General features: G+C 34.0%; 1 protein-coding gene across 3 annotated transcripts in view; it reads left to right on the plus strand.

Moving 5' to 3' along the window:
- The window catches only part of spz5 (spatzle 5 Toll-1 receptor), a 53,185-nt gene that overhangs the window by 13,656 nt on the left and 23,638 nt on the right, over window positions 1–15,891 (plus strand). For all 3 annotated transcript variants that reach the window (XM_073084692.1, XM_073084694.1, XM_073084693.1), the window contains exon 2: window positions 1,602–1,670. In XM_073084692.1, coding sequence (XP_072940793.1) covers window positions 1,602–1,670 — 69 coding nt within the window. The remainder of the gene's footprint in view (window positions 1–1,601; window positions 1,671–15,891) is intronic.

Below are 15,891 nucleotides of genomic sequence, written 5' to 3' on the forward strand. Positions count from 1 at the left end.
TAAGATCCTGACGTCGCATCCGATTCAGTAGTAAGATAAGGAAAAAAATATTGTAACCGACGACGAAGTTTGTACGTCTCCCCTTCGTCTATACAAATCAATACATTTCATTTCCTTTTATTAGCTATTTGATATTCGGTTCGAGGATTCGGTACTCTTATACAATTTTCGTTATTGTTTAAGTAAGAAGTGCTCAAGCCTCAAGCCAGCGGTCACGGCCACTCACGCGCAGATTATTATCACTTCGCAAACGCAGGTGGTGGTAATACCATGAATGATATAACTATTGTTTGTTAACTGTGACGTCTTTGGGGTTCGGTTAAAGAGATTCTTTGATATGGTACTAAGAAAAGAAACGAATAAGAATCTTATTACATTGGTATTATTTTACCAAAGCAAGTTGTGACGTCATGAATGATAGAGTGAACGAGTAACTTATTTTTAAAAACTGCATTTTTTAGTTCATAAAGATTTATAAAAAAACATACATACAGAACAAACATACAGTTTTTATACTAATTAATGGAACTCTAATTGGTTTTAATACAATTTACAACTTAATTATTTTATCGAAAAATTTGCAAAATATATTATTATCCTAGCGTCAAAAAACAACTGCTATGATCTATATTCCTATTATTCTATTCTTATAAGATTGCTTTCGAATATAGAACAAAAATATTCCTTACGCCATATACGAAATATACGGACGTAAACCTAAACAAGTGAAAAATAAATAATTATAGTTTTAAAACTAAAAACCACGCTAAAATCGCTCAAGGAAAATCATTAATCCTGATTCCTGACGATCCTGATAAGGAGAATGGGATGAAATTATTAAAATCGTGTATTGTCATCGGTTCTTCATCATTGTTTAAAATTTTAAATTAATTAACATACATACAACCCAAGCTAATAAAAGCGTGGTAAAAAAAAACAAAAAGCACATTGCTACATATCTACAATTCTACGTACATCACGACAATGTCCAACGCCACGCTGTTTCATAAATCCAAAGCACTACTTCATTCATACATAGTGGAGTAATGCAACAGAACGTGAGTAGCACACACATCGCGAATTACGATCGTGCCCTTATAGGACATGGTGCTCTTGATTTTGTAACCTGACCTCCGGCTGGCGTGCACTAGTTGACATGGCGAAGTCTTCAGTGATTGCGAAATAGTAACCTATGTATTCTATGAAATATCTATTTAGTTATATGACGACCCGCGTGGCGGAGCGGTCACCATACCGGTCTGACGCGCAGTGGGTCCCGGGTTCGATCCACGGCCAGACAGATATCTAAATGATGAATTTAGGTGTCTGTTTCTGGGTCTGGTTGTGATACGACTACATCTTATGTATAAAATTCTCATGTCACAATGTTAGTTACCGTACTCCTCCGAAACGGCTTTACCGATTTTCACCAAATTTATATACATATTCAGTAGGTCTGAGAATCGGCTACTATCTATTATTCATACCCCTAAGTGATAAGGGTTGTTCACCATTAACATTTTTTTATTTATATGGCAACACAACGTTTGCCGGGTCAACTAGTATATTAATATAAAAAAAACTCTACTATTATTTTCCAGGTAAATCGTAACGCTGTATCGATGATGGCGAGGAAGCGGCTACGGCTACATTTGAGATTATTTCTTATGGTAAATATAAATAATGTTTTATTCTCACTTTTACTAATAAAACAAATGTGTACTTGAGTGGACCTGAGTAGTGATGTATAGTCTAATATAGAAATAAATTGCGTCGCCATAGCAACCTGCTCGCAACAACTTCTGAGCGGACTAGCAGTCTGGCGCGGACTATACTTCAGTGGAAACATATTTTAAAGAATATTTGTGAACAGGAGTACATATTTTAACAACTAGATCATAAGCTACGAAAATCCTAACCGTAATATTAACAACCCTTTGATCAAATCATAATCGTAATAAATCTCTGACCGTGATCCTTTATAAGAAGCTACAATTTTGTCATTTTTACAAAACATACTTAGTCCAACAATTGCCCAATTGCCGATTTATTTATGGTATGTAAAGGTTAGCAGTGATAGCCTAGTGGTTAAGGAACTCGGCCTCTCGATCAAGGGGTCCGAGGTTCAAATCCCAGGCACGCACCACTGTTTTTTCAAAGTTATGTGCGTATTAAAAATTAATTATCACTTGCTAAACGGTGAAGGAAAACATCGTGAGGAAACCTGCATACCTGAGAGATTTATTAAAAAAGAAACTCAAAGGTATGTGAAAACTACCAATACGCACTTGGCTAGCGCGGTGGACTATGGCCTAATCCTTCTCATTATGAGAGGAGACCCGCGCCCAGCAGTGGGACAGTAATGTGTTGATGATGATGTATAGGTTAATTCATATCAATTCAATACTACATAATCGTTTATTTTTCTTATACTTATTATGAACGGTGTGAAAACAAAAATACAATTGTAGGGCATCAGTCTCCAAACATGCCTCAATTAATTATGAATACCCTGAGTCGTGGCTGCGATGGACACACACATAGACAAGTACACAAACACCCAGACCAAGAATAAGAAATCGAAATTCATCATTTAGAAATCTGTCTAGCCAGGGATCGAACCCGGGACCCTTTGCGCGTCAGACCGGCATGGAGACCGCTCAGCCACGCGGGTCGTCAAACTCTGATGCAACCGTGGTGACCATTGCTTACCATCCTCTAATTAGTAACCCACGTTATATAAGACGATAATACTCAACCATTCAACCATGCATTCACTGTAATTGGTATTTAAGTATGGCTTACATGCCTAACATTATTAGAGAACTTGACGATTAAATAATCTACATTGAAATTCAATTCAAGTGACATAACGTTAATCCATGAATGTAATGGTAATGCTAACCAATTAACTCGTTACTGGATAATTACCTGACTTTCTGCTCCTTAAATGTACATCTATCTTAAATACAAATGGCAGAATTAATTAAGCGTCGTGGTAACGCGGTAACCTTCTTGTAACCCATCCAAGACTGATTAGCATGTCTCTTAGAAGACTTAAAGATTGACGATCAGCGTGGCGAAAAGATTCCTGGTTCGACCCTCGGCCAGACAAGATATCTAAATGATGAATTTAGATTTCTGTTTCTGGGTGTGGGTGATTGTGTATTGGTCTATTTGTGTGTGCACCCACGACACAGGGAATCCTAGTGTGGGGCTGTGAGTGTAGAAAGCGTTTAAGATTTTCTTAGTAAATATTTAAGCCTTTTAAATCAGTGCTTTGGATTCCTGAATTTATCTTTAATGCTTGTTTTTATACGCAACTTAGTTTTCCTGAGATTGAATGAATTATAAACCTTTTCAGATTAACCAGCTATTATTAAGTCATATAAAATTCTGCAACTTGATTTTTGATAAAATAAAAGTTATTTAAAATTTACTTACTTATCAAATATTTCGAAGAAGAAGAACCGTGTATGAGAGAGAGTGTAAACACGCGCCACATGAAAAACACGTTAAAGACTTATCGTTATCAAATCGCGATTCTAGAGCATATTCGATAATACTCTTAACTCTTAAAAACTCCATAGGTATCAGTTGTCTAATTAGAAAAGATAAAGCCACGAATATAGAGTACCTAAGTATCATTATTCAAATTGGTAATAAAGCAATAAAATCAACTCGATTACTTGAAACCACAATTTGTAGCATAAATGTACAATATTAGTTTGTCGTTTAACTTGTAATAAACAGTTATTTATGGGTTTGGTAATTCAATCCACTGTTATCCTTACAAATCTGCTAAATTTATTATGATACTTGGTCATGATATGAGTTCACGGATCTCGGTAAAACATTTGAATTACTGACTTTACATTCTAGTTACTGGAATGTAAAGTCAGTAATTCAAATATTTCTAGAATGTCGTTGCTAATATTTAAACACGAATAGCAGGGCTGGATTTAGGAGAGGGCAAGCGGGGGAACTGCCCCGGGGTCTTTCAAAGACAGGGCTCCCCACAATTGGGATTAGAAATAATCAAACATTGACGGGTCAGCAACTCGTTGCGTTTTTTTTCCATACCAGTCCTATTTCGCACTTTTGCCGACAATACTTACTATTTTTACTACTCTTAACTAATCATTATTATATTCTCTGTTAAAACAATTTTATTTGTTGAAATTAAAAATGTCTTTATTCGGAAAATAATTAGGGGTCTCTGCTCCTTTGTTGCTACAGCCAGACATCTAAATCCGGCTCTGCTGAATAGTTATACGCTTAATAATACTACTTTATTTGGTGCGTTGATCTGTGTTTGAATATAGGCAACCCATTTACGTGTAGGATGTAGGATTCGTGACGACAAAGCCTTAAAGGTGAAGGTGGTTCATTCATGGCAGCGAATCCACCGCCACACCTTTTTATAGCAAGGAGTTCGCGTTATTGTGTTTAGTTTAAATACAGTAATCATACAATACGAACTGTATAAGAGAAGTAAATCAAAATTTAAAAGGTTATTATCTAATACTATTACTCCTCTATAGGGACAGAAATGGGCTGACGATTAATTAATCATGCACTCGCATGAGCTCTGAGATGAAGTAAATCTGTTAAGATAGATATTAACTAAAGGATTAAGGTACCTAAATTTAAAAGTGTTGTAAGCCATCCTCTTAAATCCAGAACACATCAACGTTACACAGCTGATAAAAGCTGCTATACAATACAGCGTTCCTTTACATTAAATTGATGTGTTATCAGTTTCAGTATAAGCCTCTCTCACTCTGAGAGGAGACCCGTAATAGTGGAACAGTTATAGATGAATGCCGAAGTTATTAGCTTGATGTATGCCAGACCACACTCCTCGGAATTTTCTAAGCGGATTTGCCTACACCAAGTGAAACTATAACATTATGTCGTGCCAAAATGGCTAGAATATCCAACAAACCACACATCCTGGAACCTCAATCCTCAAATATTCTTTGACGCACAACTGTCGTCTAAATCGACCGCGCGTGCGCCCACTTGCAATACACATTTTATGTAACATCTGATACACAACCATCATCTACACCGGAACTTTTAGCTGCAAGCAATACATTGCTACTTTTACAACAAAGGTCTTTATTTCACGGAAGATTTACGGCAATGGGTACTGTGCTACGCGGTGTGATTGTTATAGCTTATATTCAGATTTTGTGTCACTTTACCTTATGTGGCACAGCTGCATTATGGAGACATTTATATTTTGTTTATTGTGAGAATCTCGATGTTCATCCGTAAATCGTTCAATGAACTCGTTTTGATATTATTTTTTCCAATCGTATCGATTTCAGAGGATATAAATTATACAAGATTTAACATATAATTATTAGAGTTAAAGTTTATAGCTATTCAAAAGCAAAATACTTGAATCATAAAAAGTAATAAAAAACAAAATACCATATATCAAAATAGAATAAATCATTTTACTTAGGCAAAACACTGTCAGCTTAATTTTTTTTTAAAACTAGTTTTAAAGTAATTATTTTTTATCAAACTTGAACGCGATGTAACCTGATTCCAGTATAATTATTTTTTAAATTTTAACCCAATTTAATGCTTATGATAATCGCTAGTAAGTTTGAAAACCTTGTTTAATATTTAGTTAGCCTCAAGGAACCCATTCCTTGAGGGCGGCACTTGCAAATATTGGTACGAAATCATAATTTATATTAAAAAATATATAATATACCTATTAAGTAAGTATATGAAGAAATTTATTTTTATCACATTTAATATGTTTTAGTCAGGATGTGAAGTGAGATTTGTCGAAGTATTACCATACAACAAAAATAGTGTTATTCCTAAATATTTAATTTGCTGGCAACTTGAAATACTCCTTTCAATAACGTATTGAAAGGGACCTTGAAAGACTCTTCTCCTTTTATTAAAAATCATCACAGTATGCTTTTGTGGATCAAGGCCTTATTTTGTGCACAGTTGTGTTCAGTGTAAATAAGGCTTTCCACAAAAAAATATTACCTTTTTGGATAATTTATGTAACGTTGAGTAAAATTTCCACAATGACTAGTCGATGACACTTTATTTAGAACTCAAACTATTAAAGAACTTAAGAAAAGTAATTACTTGGCGTCTTAATTCAAAAATTCCTTGTATTTTTAACGAGACATTCTTTATTATATCACTTGTATTACATAGTGTTGACTTATTCAATGAGTTGTAATCGTAATAAATTTACGACCAAAGCTAATAAAAGCAGCCGAGTTGCTTTCGAAATCTCACTCAAAACCGATTTTTTTGGAGAGAATACACGTTACGATAACGGATATCGATTTTCGAAAGTGTCTCAGATAAATCGATGGTATGATAAATTAATGAGTAACGTAAGAGCCTTTCCAGTTCGACTGTAGTTATTATTATTAGTCCAAGGCTTCATTGATCTTATCGTTTTGAATGGCGGCTACTTGTAAGTGAAATAGTTTTGAATTGACCGCGTAAGGCTTCGTTGTCAGCCCATTAGTTTTTTTATAATATAGGAAGTAGGAGAGGTCAAGTGGTTACTGCCACCCATTGACATAATCTACCTCAGATAGGATTAGATATACTTGAGGTCGGCCACAGATGCGCCGTTACCCCTGAGGACTAAGCTGGAACGTCTCGGAAAAGTATGTCTCCCTTACCACACCCTTCAAACCAGAACACAGTTTCGCTTAACGCTGCTGTTATTAGGCAAAAATAGGTGTAGAGGTGGTGCCGCCGCAGTCGAACCACAGAGGGATCTACCACCTTCACCTTATAGTTTAGATAGTAACTATGTTTATCTTGTTTAACATATTGAATCGATTTCCTAAAGTTTAATTACATACATTAGTTACGAATAACTCACGTAAACACAATTTCCCTTCTCCAAACGACGGTTACATGCAAATTGGCAAGTTCTCAGCAGCCAAATCAACCTTTAGACACAATGGGTACCAAGTGTCTACCGAAGCGGGTCACGACAAACACGGTCAACACTTAAACTATCGGAATTCAGTTTCAAAATGTTCTGAAGTTGGTTGAAACTCCTTAACACACATATTCTCATAAAAGTTTCACATACAATACCTTTTTTTTTCTTTCGAGGGGGAAACCGTAAAAATGTACCCGGCGACGTGGGAGCGACTCCGGGCTATATGGGATTTATACCGCACTAAAACCTTCCCGGTGGCCGTTCTCAGCGCATGTTGGAGAACTCTGGAATCTCCGACGGAACACAATCGGAGACCTTCACGCGCGATGCCCCGATCGGGCTCTGTCCTTGGGGAACGTTCGCTCTTCCCACAACATCTGCTGATTACGACGGTATGCGACCACACATACCGCCGTCTTTCCCGGGATCGCTTACTGGACGGCTAGAGCTCCCACTCTTGCCGCCCGCAACCCTGAAAGCCCCCTTTTAGTCGCCTCTTACGACAGGCAGGAGTTACCGTAGCCCTATTCTAGTCCCGGAACTACAGGGACACACATACAATACCTAAGAACTTAAATGCATATGTGCAGCTGGAGTCACTTCAGTCGACACGGTTTACAACCAAATCCTCCACCAATCTTATTTGTGGTTATTAACAGATGTCTACGGGCGGCAGAAGCTACGTTCCATCTGATAGACTAATTTGTTATTCTATTTGCTATTCGATGAAAATTGCGTTCCAATCGAGATCTCTTATACAGGAGTGACCCATTAATCGCATGGGAATTTGTTTCTGCATCTTTGTGTAGTTATGGAAAACTCTCATGCTTGAGATATTAATTTCAAGATATTAATTATTATTTTTAACGCGGTATATGCATAGCTCGAAAATAGAATGAAAAGCAATGTAACAGAATGCATTAAGTTACTCAACCGAGCCTGACCTCCGAACCGTATAGTTAATGCAAATAGCGAAATTATAATAAACTTGAGCGCGTTTATCATTTGCAATTTTGAAAATACTTCCATGCTTACATATGTATGTAATAATTTCATAACATCCACTTAGATACTCAATCCTATAATACACTTTACGACACTGGTTTTCAAAGTGTAGACACGTTACGACGCCCCAGGGGGGGAAAGACATTAGGGGGTCGCGGAGTGCCGCGAACTTAAGTAAGAAGAAATCAATTGAAGGTTCAAAAGTATGTTTAAACAATAATAAAATAACTTTTTAAACAATAATAATAAAATTAACAAAACAATATAACGACACCTAATTACAAAAAAATGTATTTTTTTTTTTATAATATAGGTTTAAGCTGGAACGCCTCGGAAAACTCTGTCTCCCTTACACTGCTGTTATTAGGTAGAACTAGGTGTGGCTGTGGTGCCGCCGGAGTCGAACCACAACGGGCTCTACCACCTTCAGTTCTCTCCGCATTTCATATTTGTAACAGTATAAAATCGATTAAAGAACAAAGTACCTATACGGGGTTGCGAAATATTTTTACATAATAAGGAGTAATACAAACGACAAAAAAGTTTGAAAATCACTGCCTTACGTAACAATGCGCTGTGGTACATATAATGTTTATTTTATTAACCAAAAATAATCTTTTTTTAATTGTCCTTTCGGATACATGGACATTATATTCAGACCTTGAGACAAAAATACTGAAAGTTTTTATTCACCACTCTACCACAGTATAAGGATATACAGTAATTTAACTCGGCCCTGTCCTTGAATTAGATACCTACGGTTGCGCTGGGCACGGTAACGCGTTAGGGCTGCCTGCCTACAGTTTTTTAATTACATCTGCATACTTGACTTTCTTTTTAATTTTTTGATTGTAAATGTTGTATTTTTTTATTTATACAAATGAATGCTATAGTTAATTATATAGAAAGTGTTGAATGAAAATGCATGTTATGTTTTTTAATATGTATATATTACGTAATAAAAACTATTCTTATAATTGGGTACTTGACAGTTACAACAATAAAATATGAAATATGTTCGACATGATAGCTTATAAATTAACATAAATTATGCAAAATTTAGTTTAAATATTTAATACAATATTTAATAATAATTTTAATTAGAGATGCGCCGAATAGTGGTTTCACCGAATAACCGAATACCGAATATTATTCGGTTTAACTTTCACCGAAATGGATATTCGGCCGAATGATTCGGTTTACCAATTCATTGTTTTGCCGCGTAAACAGGTTCTAATATTTCTTTTATAGTGTCCATTATTGTCAATTTGCCAGTTACCTGTGTTCATTAAAACTTTGATTTAAGTTGTAAAAAGAAATACTGATTTGAGGTTTAAAATAAATGTTAACTATACTAACTTTAGAATCTATACAAATAATTAAAATTTAAGTGTCTGTTTGTAATGTCAAAATAACAACATTTTACTAAGACCATATAACATAAAAGGAAAATATAAAATATACGGTACATACGGTACTTTTAACGAAAAAAAAATTATTTCAAATTTGGTTTGTTCCGGCTAATCTTTAAAATGGCTGTACTGATTTTGATGGGACTTTCACTGGCAATTAGCTGATGTTATAGACAGTAACATAGGCTACATTAATTTTGGAAAAAGAATTAGGGATAAGCGCAAAAAAGTTAAATCCCATGAAAACTTCAGAGTATTTACACTTTTAACGCGGGTGAAACCGCGGGGCACAGCTCGTAAGTAATAAATATGTTCTTTTAAGGTTTCAAAATAAATGTTGATTTGAAGTTTAATTGCTTTATTTATTAAATTATCATAGGATTTCTTTGACTTAAAATATAACATAAATCTTACATAAGAAGTTTTGTGTTTTAGTTATGTACCGTGTCGTGTATACACGAAAGTAGACATACCTACTCGAACCGAATATATTCGGCACCAAAACCGAATAATTCGGCCGAATACAAATACCAAAAAAGATGCCGATTACGCCGAAAACCGAATACCAAACGAATATTCGGCGCATCTCTAATTATAATCTATACTCCGATTCATAATTGGGTGTCCAAAATGTAAACAAAGGTGTTGACCTATCAAGAAAATACCTTTCAAATGGTAGTTTCTTATTTTTGACGATCTTAAAATAATACAACAATAATAAAATATTGATCTAAATAAATTAAGATCAATTCTCATTTTCTAATATTTATATTACCTCATTCAGAATAGTCCCTCGGCGGCATATCGCGCGAACAAACGGGTGCCGAAAGGCCGCTAAGCCACGCCCTCAGCCTTTGTTGCGCCGCGCGACGACGAATAAATACGACGCGTGCGTTGTGCAAGCAAGCCCTTCGTTTATCAACAGTTTCGAGTTTTATTTTGCGCGGGAATAATAAAAGTTGTAAATTGGTCGAAGAAATAGTTTTATTCTATTAATTCAGAAGAGGGATAACCTCAAATAACAAGCTCTGACACCTGTCTACTGAACCAAAATTACAACAATCATACGTATTTTTTTAAAATATCAAATTGTATTAATTAAAAACTAATCTAATTTAGTAGTAGTAGTACCTAGTAGATTAAGTATCTAGTATTAACATAAAAATCATTGTAATTGTCTTACCTTTCGGAGTTTCCAGGCAGTTTAAAAAATGTTATATCTGGATGTGTTATTGACGAATTGAAGCAACCAAAAACAACACAATATAATCTATAACTTTTCTTCGCCATATTATTCTTGAAACAACAAAATATCTTACAAAACCGTCACATAACCCGCTCGTCACCGTGGCACATTCACGACACTGCGTGTACCGAGTGTTTACTTACCTCGAGGCGAGTAGGCGTGGCTTGCGTTTCGTGCGTTTGTATGAAGATAAAATACTGTATATCCTTATACTGTGACTCTACACTATAGCTGGCTATGTTCTTAAAAGTCTGACTAATATGTTTAAACCGCATGTAATTGATTCGATAACGTACTGAAATAGAATAAGTAAAAGGACCTTATTCAAGCTGCTAAATAAACCTAATAAGAACTCTTTTTTGTTCAAATCAAAAAATCTATATAAACAAAAAATGGTTATTCTTATTTTGCTTTTGCACTTCCGCTTATAAATGTGTACACCGAACCATGCTCAAATTGCGATAAAAAGGTGATAGAACCTTCGTAGTTAAGCCAAGTAGAGGTACCACGTCGCATCTTTTTCTGCTTAATAACAGCAGTGTCAAACAGAGTAGTGTTTTGATTTTAAGAGTGTAAGAGAAACATACTTACCGAAGCGAGTTTAGCGTCCTCAGGGATAGCAATGCATTTATGGCCTACTCCAGGCAGAATTCTAATCTTATCTGGGCATGTCCGTGGGATGTCCATGGTCAGCATTAACCACCTACGTGACCTGCATCACTGCATGCCGGATTGCTACTTTTTTATCTTGTATATAAAATACTCGTGTCACAATGTTAGTTACCGTACTCCACCGAAACGGCTTTACCGATTTTCACCAAATTTTATATGCATATTCAGTAGGTCTGAGAATCGGCTACTATCTATTTTTCATACCCCTAAGTGATAAGGGTTTTTCATCCTTGACATTTTTTTATTTATATGTCAACACAACGTTTGCCGGGTCAGGTAGTTATAATATAAAAAAGGATATGAGTTCTTTCTTTGTAACAATTAGTCTAGGTATCCAGGCAATTAGGCATAGGTATCTTTATATTATGATATTAATTGATACTTATTTAAAGTCTTATCTAATCAATTAGCAATCAATTCTGCATCTTCTCAAAATCTGTTACAAAACCTCGGCGCCAGTCTAAATTAACGATTTAACAATGTTTGTAGACGATCATAATAAGAGCCATTTTTCTTTCGATGTGCCAAATGATGAATGAGGCGCCAAACGTTAAGTAGGGATGGGAGAACGAGTGAGAAAATCGATTAAATAATAATCGATTATAAAGAAATTATTAAATAATAATTCATTTTTATTTCTTAAAAATAAATCCTTTTATTACTTTTTTTAAATGCATCCCTACGTTGCGTTTGCTGCATATTTTTTAAATATAGGATTCGTAAGTAATTACTCAATTATAATTTGAAGTAAAATATTTTTGAAACTGAATAAAAAATTGGCCAGCGAATGATGTTGAAAATAGTTCCTGAAATTTGTTGATGATAAAAACGACGTCAAGACGTCACGACGGTCGGCAACGCCCGGCCCTTACAATTTGGTCTCAAATTGCCAGCCAGGCGTTGCTAACCGCTCATATAAATACCAAAATAGTTATTTTAAAATCAATCAAATGATTTGTTCTAAATAACCGATTTATTAAAAAAAACACAATTATTCATTTTACGAGTATTAAAATAATTAATTATTCCTATTATTTAAAAATGGAATAAAAGAAATTGCTATTACGTAAAAATAATCGATTATTATAAAAAAAATCACATCCCTAGCATTGCGTCTACTGCATAATTCTCAAATCTAGGGTTACTAACTAATTAGTCAGTTGTAAATTACGCAAGAAAGACACGAGAATTGAGTTTCACACTGATATAAGATTGCGGGTTAGATACTTGTATAACGCTTTGATAAGTGAAGTAGAAAGATACTTCACCGCCATGAAAGTGGATGAAGCCACAAAATGCTGATTTGTTACTTTTTTTTTAATTCTTGAGAAATAAAAAAACATTTGTAGAGAAAATATACGTAACCAATACGTAAAAAATAAATAAGTATTTCAAACATTTTATGGACATTTTAGCACGGCGATGTGGCAAAACTTTATTTACTTTTTCAATTCTCAAAACTGGTTATACTTTCTTGTTAGGAGTGATCTATCGATGTATTTTACTCATCTAAGGTATAACGTAAAAGATATTATGCTAATGTATGCCTACATGATGTGGTAATGTAATGTAAACTTAGCAATTATACATACACTTGTAAATATTAATTTAACTTAGTCAATTGTAGAAAAAAACTGAGCCATCGTGGGATACTTAGGAAATGTGAAAGATTGAAAATAACATACTTATTAACATGGAAAATTAGTGGTGTTAACATTTTTTTATAACAGATGGCGTTGGCGATACATACTTAATATTCACATAAAATATAATTATATTATAGGTGGGAATTCTCATCAATTTAATTAAATGTAAAACTAGAAATACATTAATTTTTCAATACATTAAAAATTCAAAATTTTCATTCATTCAATTCAATTCAAAACGAATTACATATTTTACAATAGTTTTATATATTAAGAATTATTGAGTTATAAAAATAATATTTAATACCACCGAATCAACAAAAACAGCCGCGCGTCGTCAACCGCCGGTGTAACCCGCTGCATTAGATGTTTCACCTAAAAACCATCACTTACAAAGAATTCGTTTAAAATGCGATAAAATTTCTCTCATTTGATTGATTGAGTTATTCATGGGAAATGTTTATACCGGTTATAGTGGAGTTTGCATAGCATATGGAATCAAATTCAATCGATTCTACGTTTGGGTGCGGGCATAGAGACGCCTATGTTGGAATCCTAAACGACTTATTTTTTCCATGTAAAAGCATTCTAGCATTATGACATTGCTGCTTATTAGCATGTATAATAAACTATACCTAAATAAATAAAAGTCGTATGTACCTATCATGAGATCTAAATTGAAAAGTGTCATTAAAGTTACGGGTGAATATATTTTGGTATGTCAGTTGATGTTAGTAGTAATTATTTATCAAATTGCCTGTAATATGATCCTAAGACGACTCTATGTACAACCAGTACGCCTACACTAAATACAGTCAATTTTGAAAATCAATTGAATATATCGCGCAACTCAAATTACAAATGCGTTTACAAGGACATTTTTAGTAAGTGATCGAAATTATAGATAAATAATCATTTGTTACATATCTGCTACGCTATAAACGGACCTACGCACCAAACGTATCTAAAGAAAGCGCGCCATAAGAGGTGAAGGTCGCCTTCAAATTCCACAGACAAGTGAGCATCGTTTATTTACTTTCCTGCTTCCAACAATAATTAGTACACAAATACTTGTATTTTTACGTTAAATGCGTATATTGGGTATGGCTAAAGTGTTAACTTGAATTTGAATATACGTGCAAAATTTTGTTGCCTTGTTTTAGTTAATACTAAGTGTAAGGCCCACACTAGGATAAGCATATTATGGCCGAGCTTTGCCCGCGGCGTCACTCGCGTTACGAAGTAATATTTTCATCCCCTATTTTATCCCTTTGAGGGTAGAATTAATCGAAATCCTTTCTAAGCGGATGCCTACGTCATAACATCTATCTGCATGCCAAATTTCAGCCCGATCCGTCCAGTGGTTTGGGCTGTGCGTTGATAGATCACTATGTCAGTCAGTCATCTTTGAGTTATATATATTTAGAGATAAACAAATACGAGCCCATAAACATCCATTTTTATTGGGATAGAAATCAAAATTCATCATTAAACTAAATAGATGCCGATGCTGAAGATTGAACCTTTAGTCGGTCAGAAAATATTTTAATTTTAAAATGAACTTATATGTTTTTTCTACTTCTTAGAAGAGACACGTAGGTATACAGTAGGCAGATAATCTAGAATAATACTTACTTTTATAGTTTTAAAACAAAAATAAATGAGGCCCATAATTACTACAGTTGGTTGCGGTTTTCTTAATTACCGCTGTACACGGATCCATTTTTTATATAATAAATTATTTAATATTCATAATTATATCTTTATTAATAACCTTACACGGATTTCCTAGGAATGCGTATTCAAATCAAACAGAATCAGATAACTATGGCGAGTGACATAACGCGACATGCTAGATTATGATCGGGGCATGATATTGAATGCAAGGAAATATTAATTGGAACAGGGCTATACGTTTTATTTAAAAATAAAAAATAATTATCGACGTAATTAGTATTAATTACAATTAAAAAACATGTAACAGATTGCAATACATGGTCACATATAATAAAATTGGAATATGAATGAAAATATTTTATGAAAAGAAAATAGTTACTGGCCGTTTATATTGCTAGACGAATGGTGTACTAACGTATTTAACAATAATAAACAAAAAACGCGCGAACAATAAATATATTTTCAACCGACTTCGAAAAGGAGGACGTTCTGTATTTGGCTGTATGTATTTTTTAAATTATTTTTTATAACTAGACAAAAATATAAAGTCACATATAAATAGGCCTAGATTGTCACTTTACTATTTACTTGATTTTAATGTTCGGCCAATATTAATATTTTACTTAATACATTTTAAACTCATTGATGAATATACGAGTATGTGTAAAAGTGCCTGTTTAATATTTCGCGTACACAAAATACAAAAGTCGCCCGCCCCATATACCTAATAGCTAATTAAATAGGTATTTTTCTCGGGTGCTATTCAATCCAATAATAATAGCACATAGGTTTCATTTTTAACTAAGTCTAGATTGCAAATATTGTAGTCAGAGACACCAATGAACATTATTTTTGTGGATCTATTAGTGTAAATTAATTATAGGTAATAATGTCAAACAACTATAATTACGTTAGATAAAATCTTACAGATTGGAAACAGTAGTATAATAAATATTTAATCAGTAATCATTTACCACGCCAATCTATTTCAGGTTTGAGGTTCCGGGTCAAAGACTTTTAGACTTAATAAATATGAACTTTTGGCATATACAGGGTCAACTACAATACCTATTAAAGAACCTAAACTACAATATAATTTTAGTTTTGTATGACTTGCCAAATGAGAAGGTACAATTTTATAATAAGATAAAATGCGTTCTTTATTTTTTTTTAAACTTCGATAAAAGATACTAAATAATCTGAAAGATATATTACAAAAACGCTTCTTAAACTTACCTAATATTATTATATAACAATGTCTCCATATCCTTGGTAACC

This window comes from Epargyreus clarus, unplaced genomic scaffold, assembly GCF_041222505.1.
Source record: "Epargyreus clarus isolate Ecla_fem2 unplaced genomic scaffold, WU_Ecla_fem_2.2 ptg000021l, whole genome shotgun sequence".
In the NCBI taxonomy this organism is placed as follows: Eukaryota; Metazoa; Arthropoda; class Insecta; order Lepidoptera; family Hesperiidae; genus Epargyreus; species Epargyreus clarus.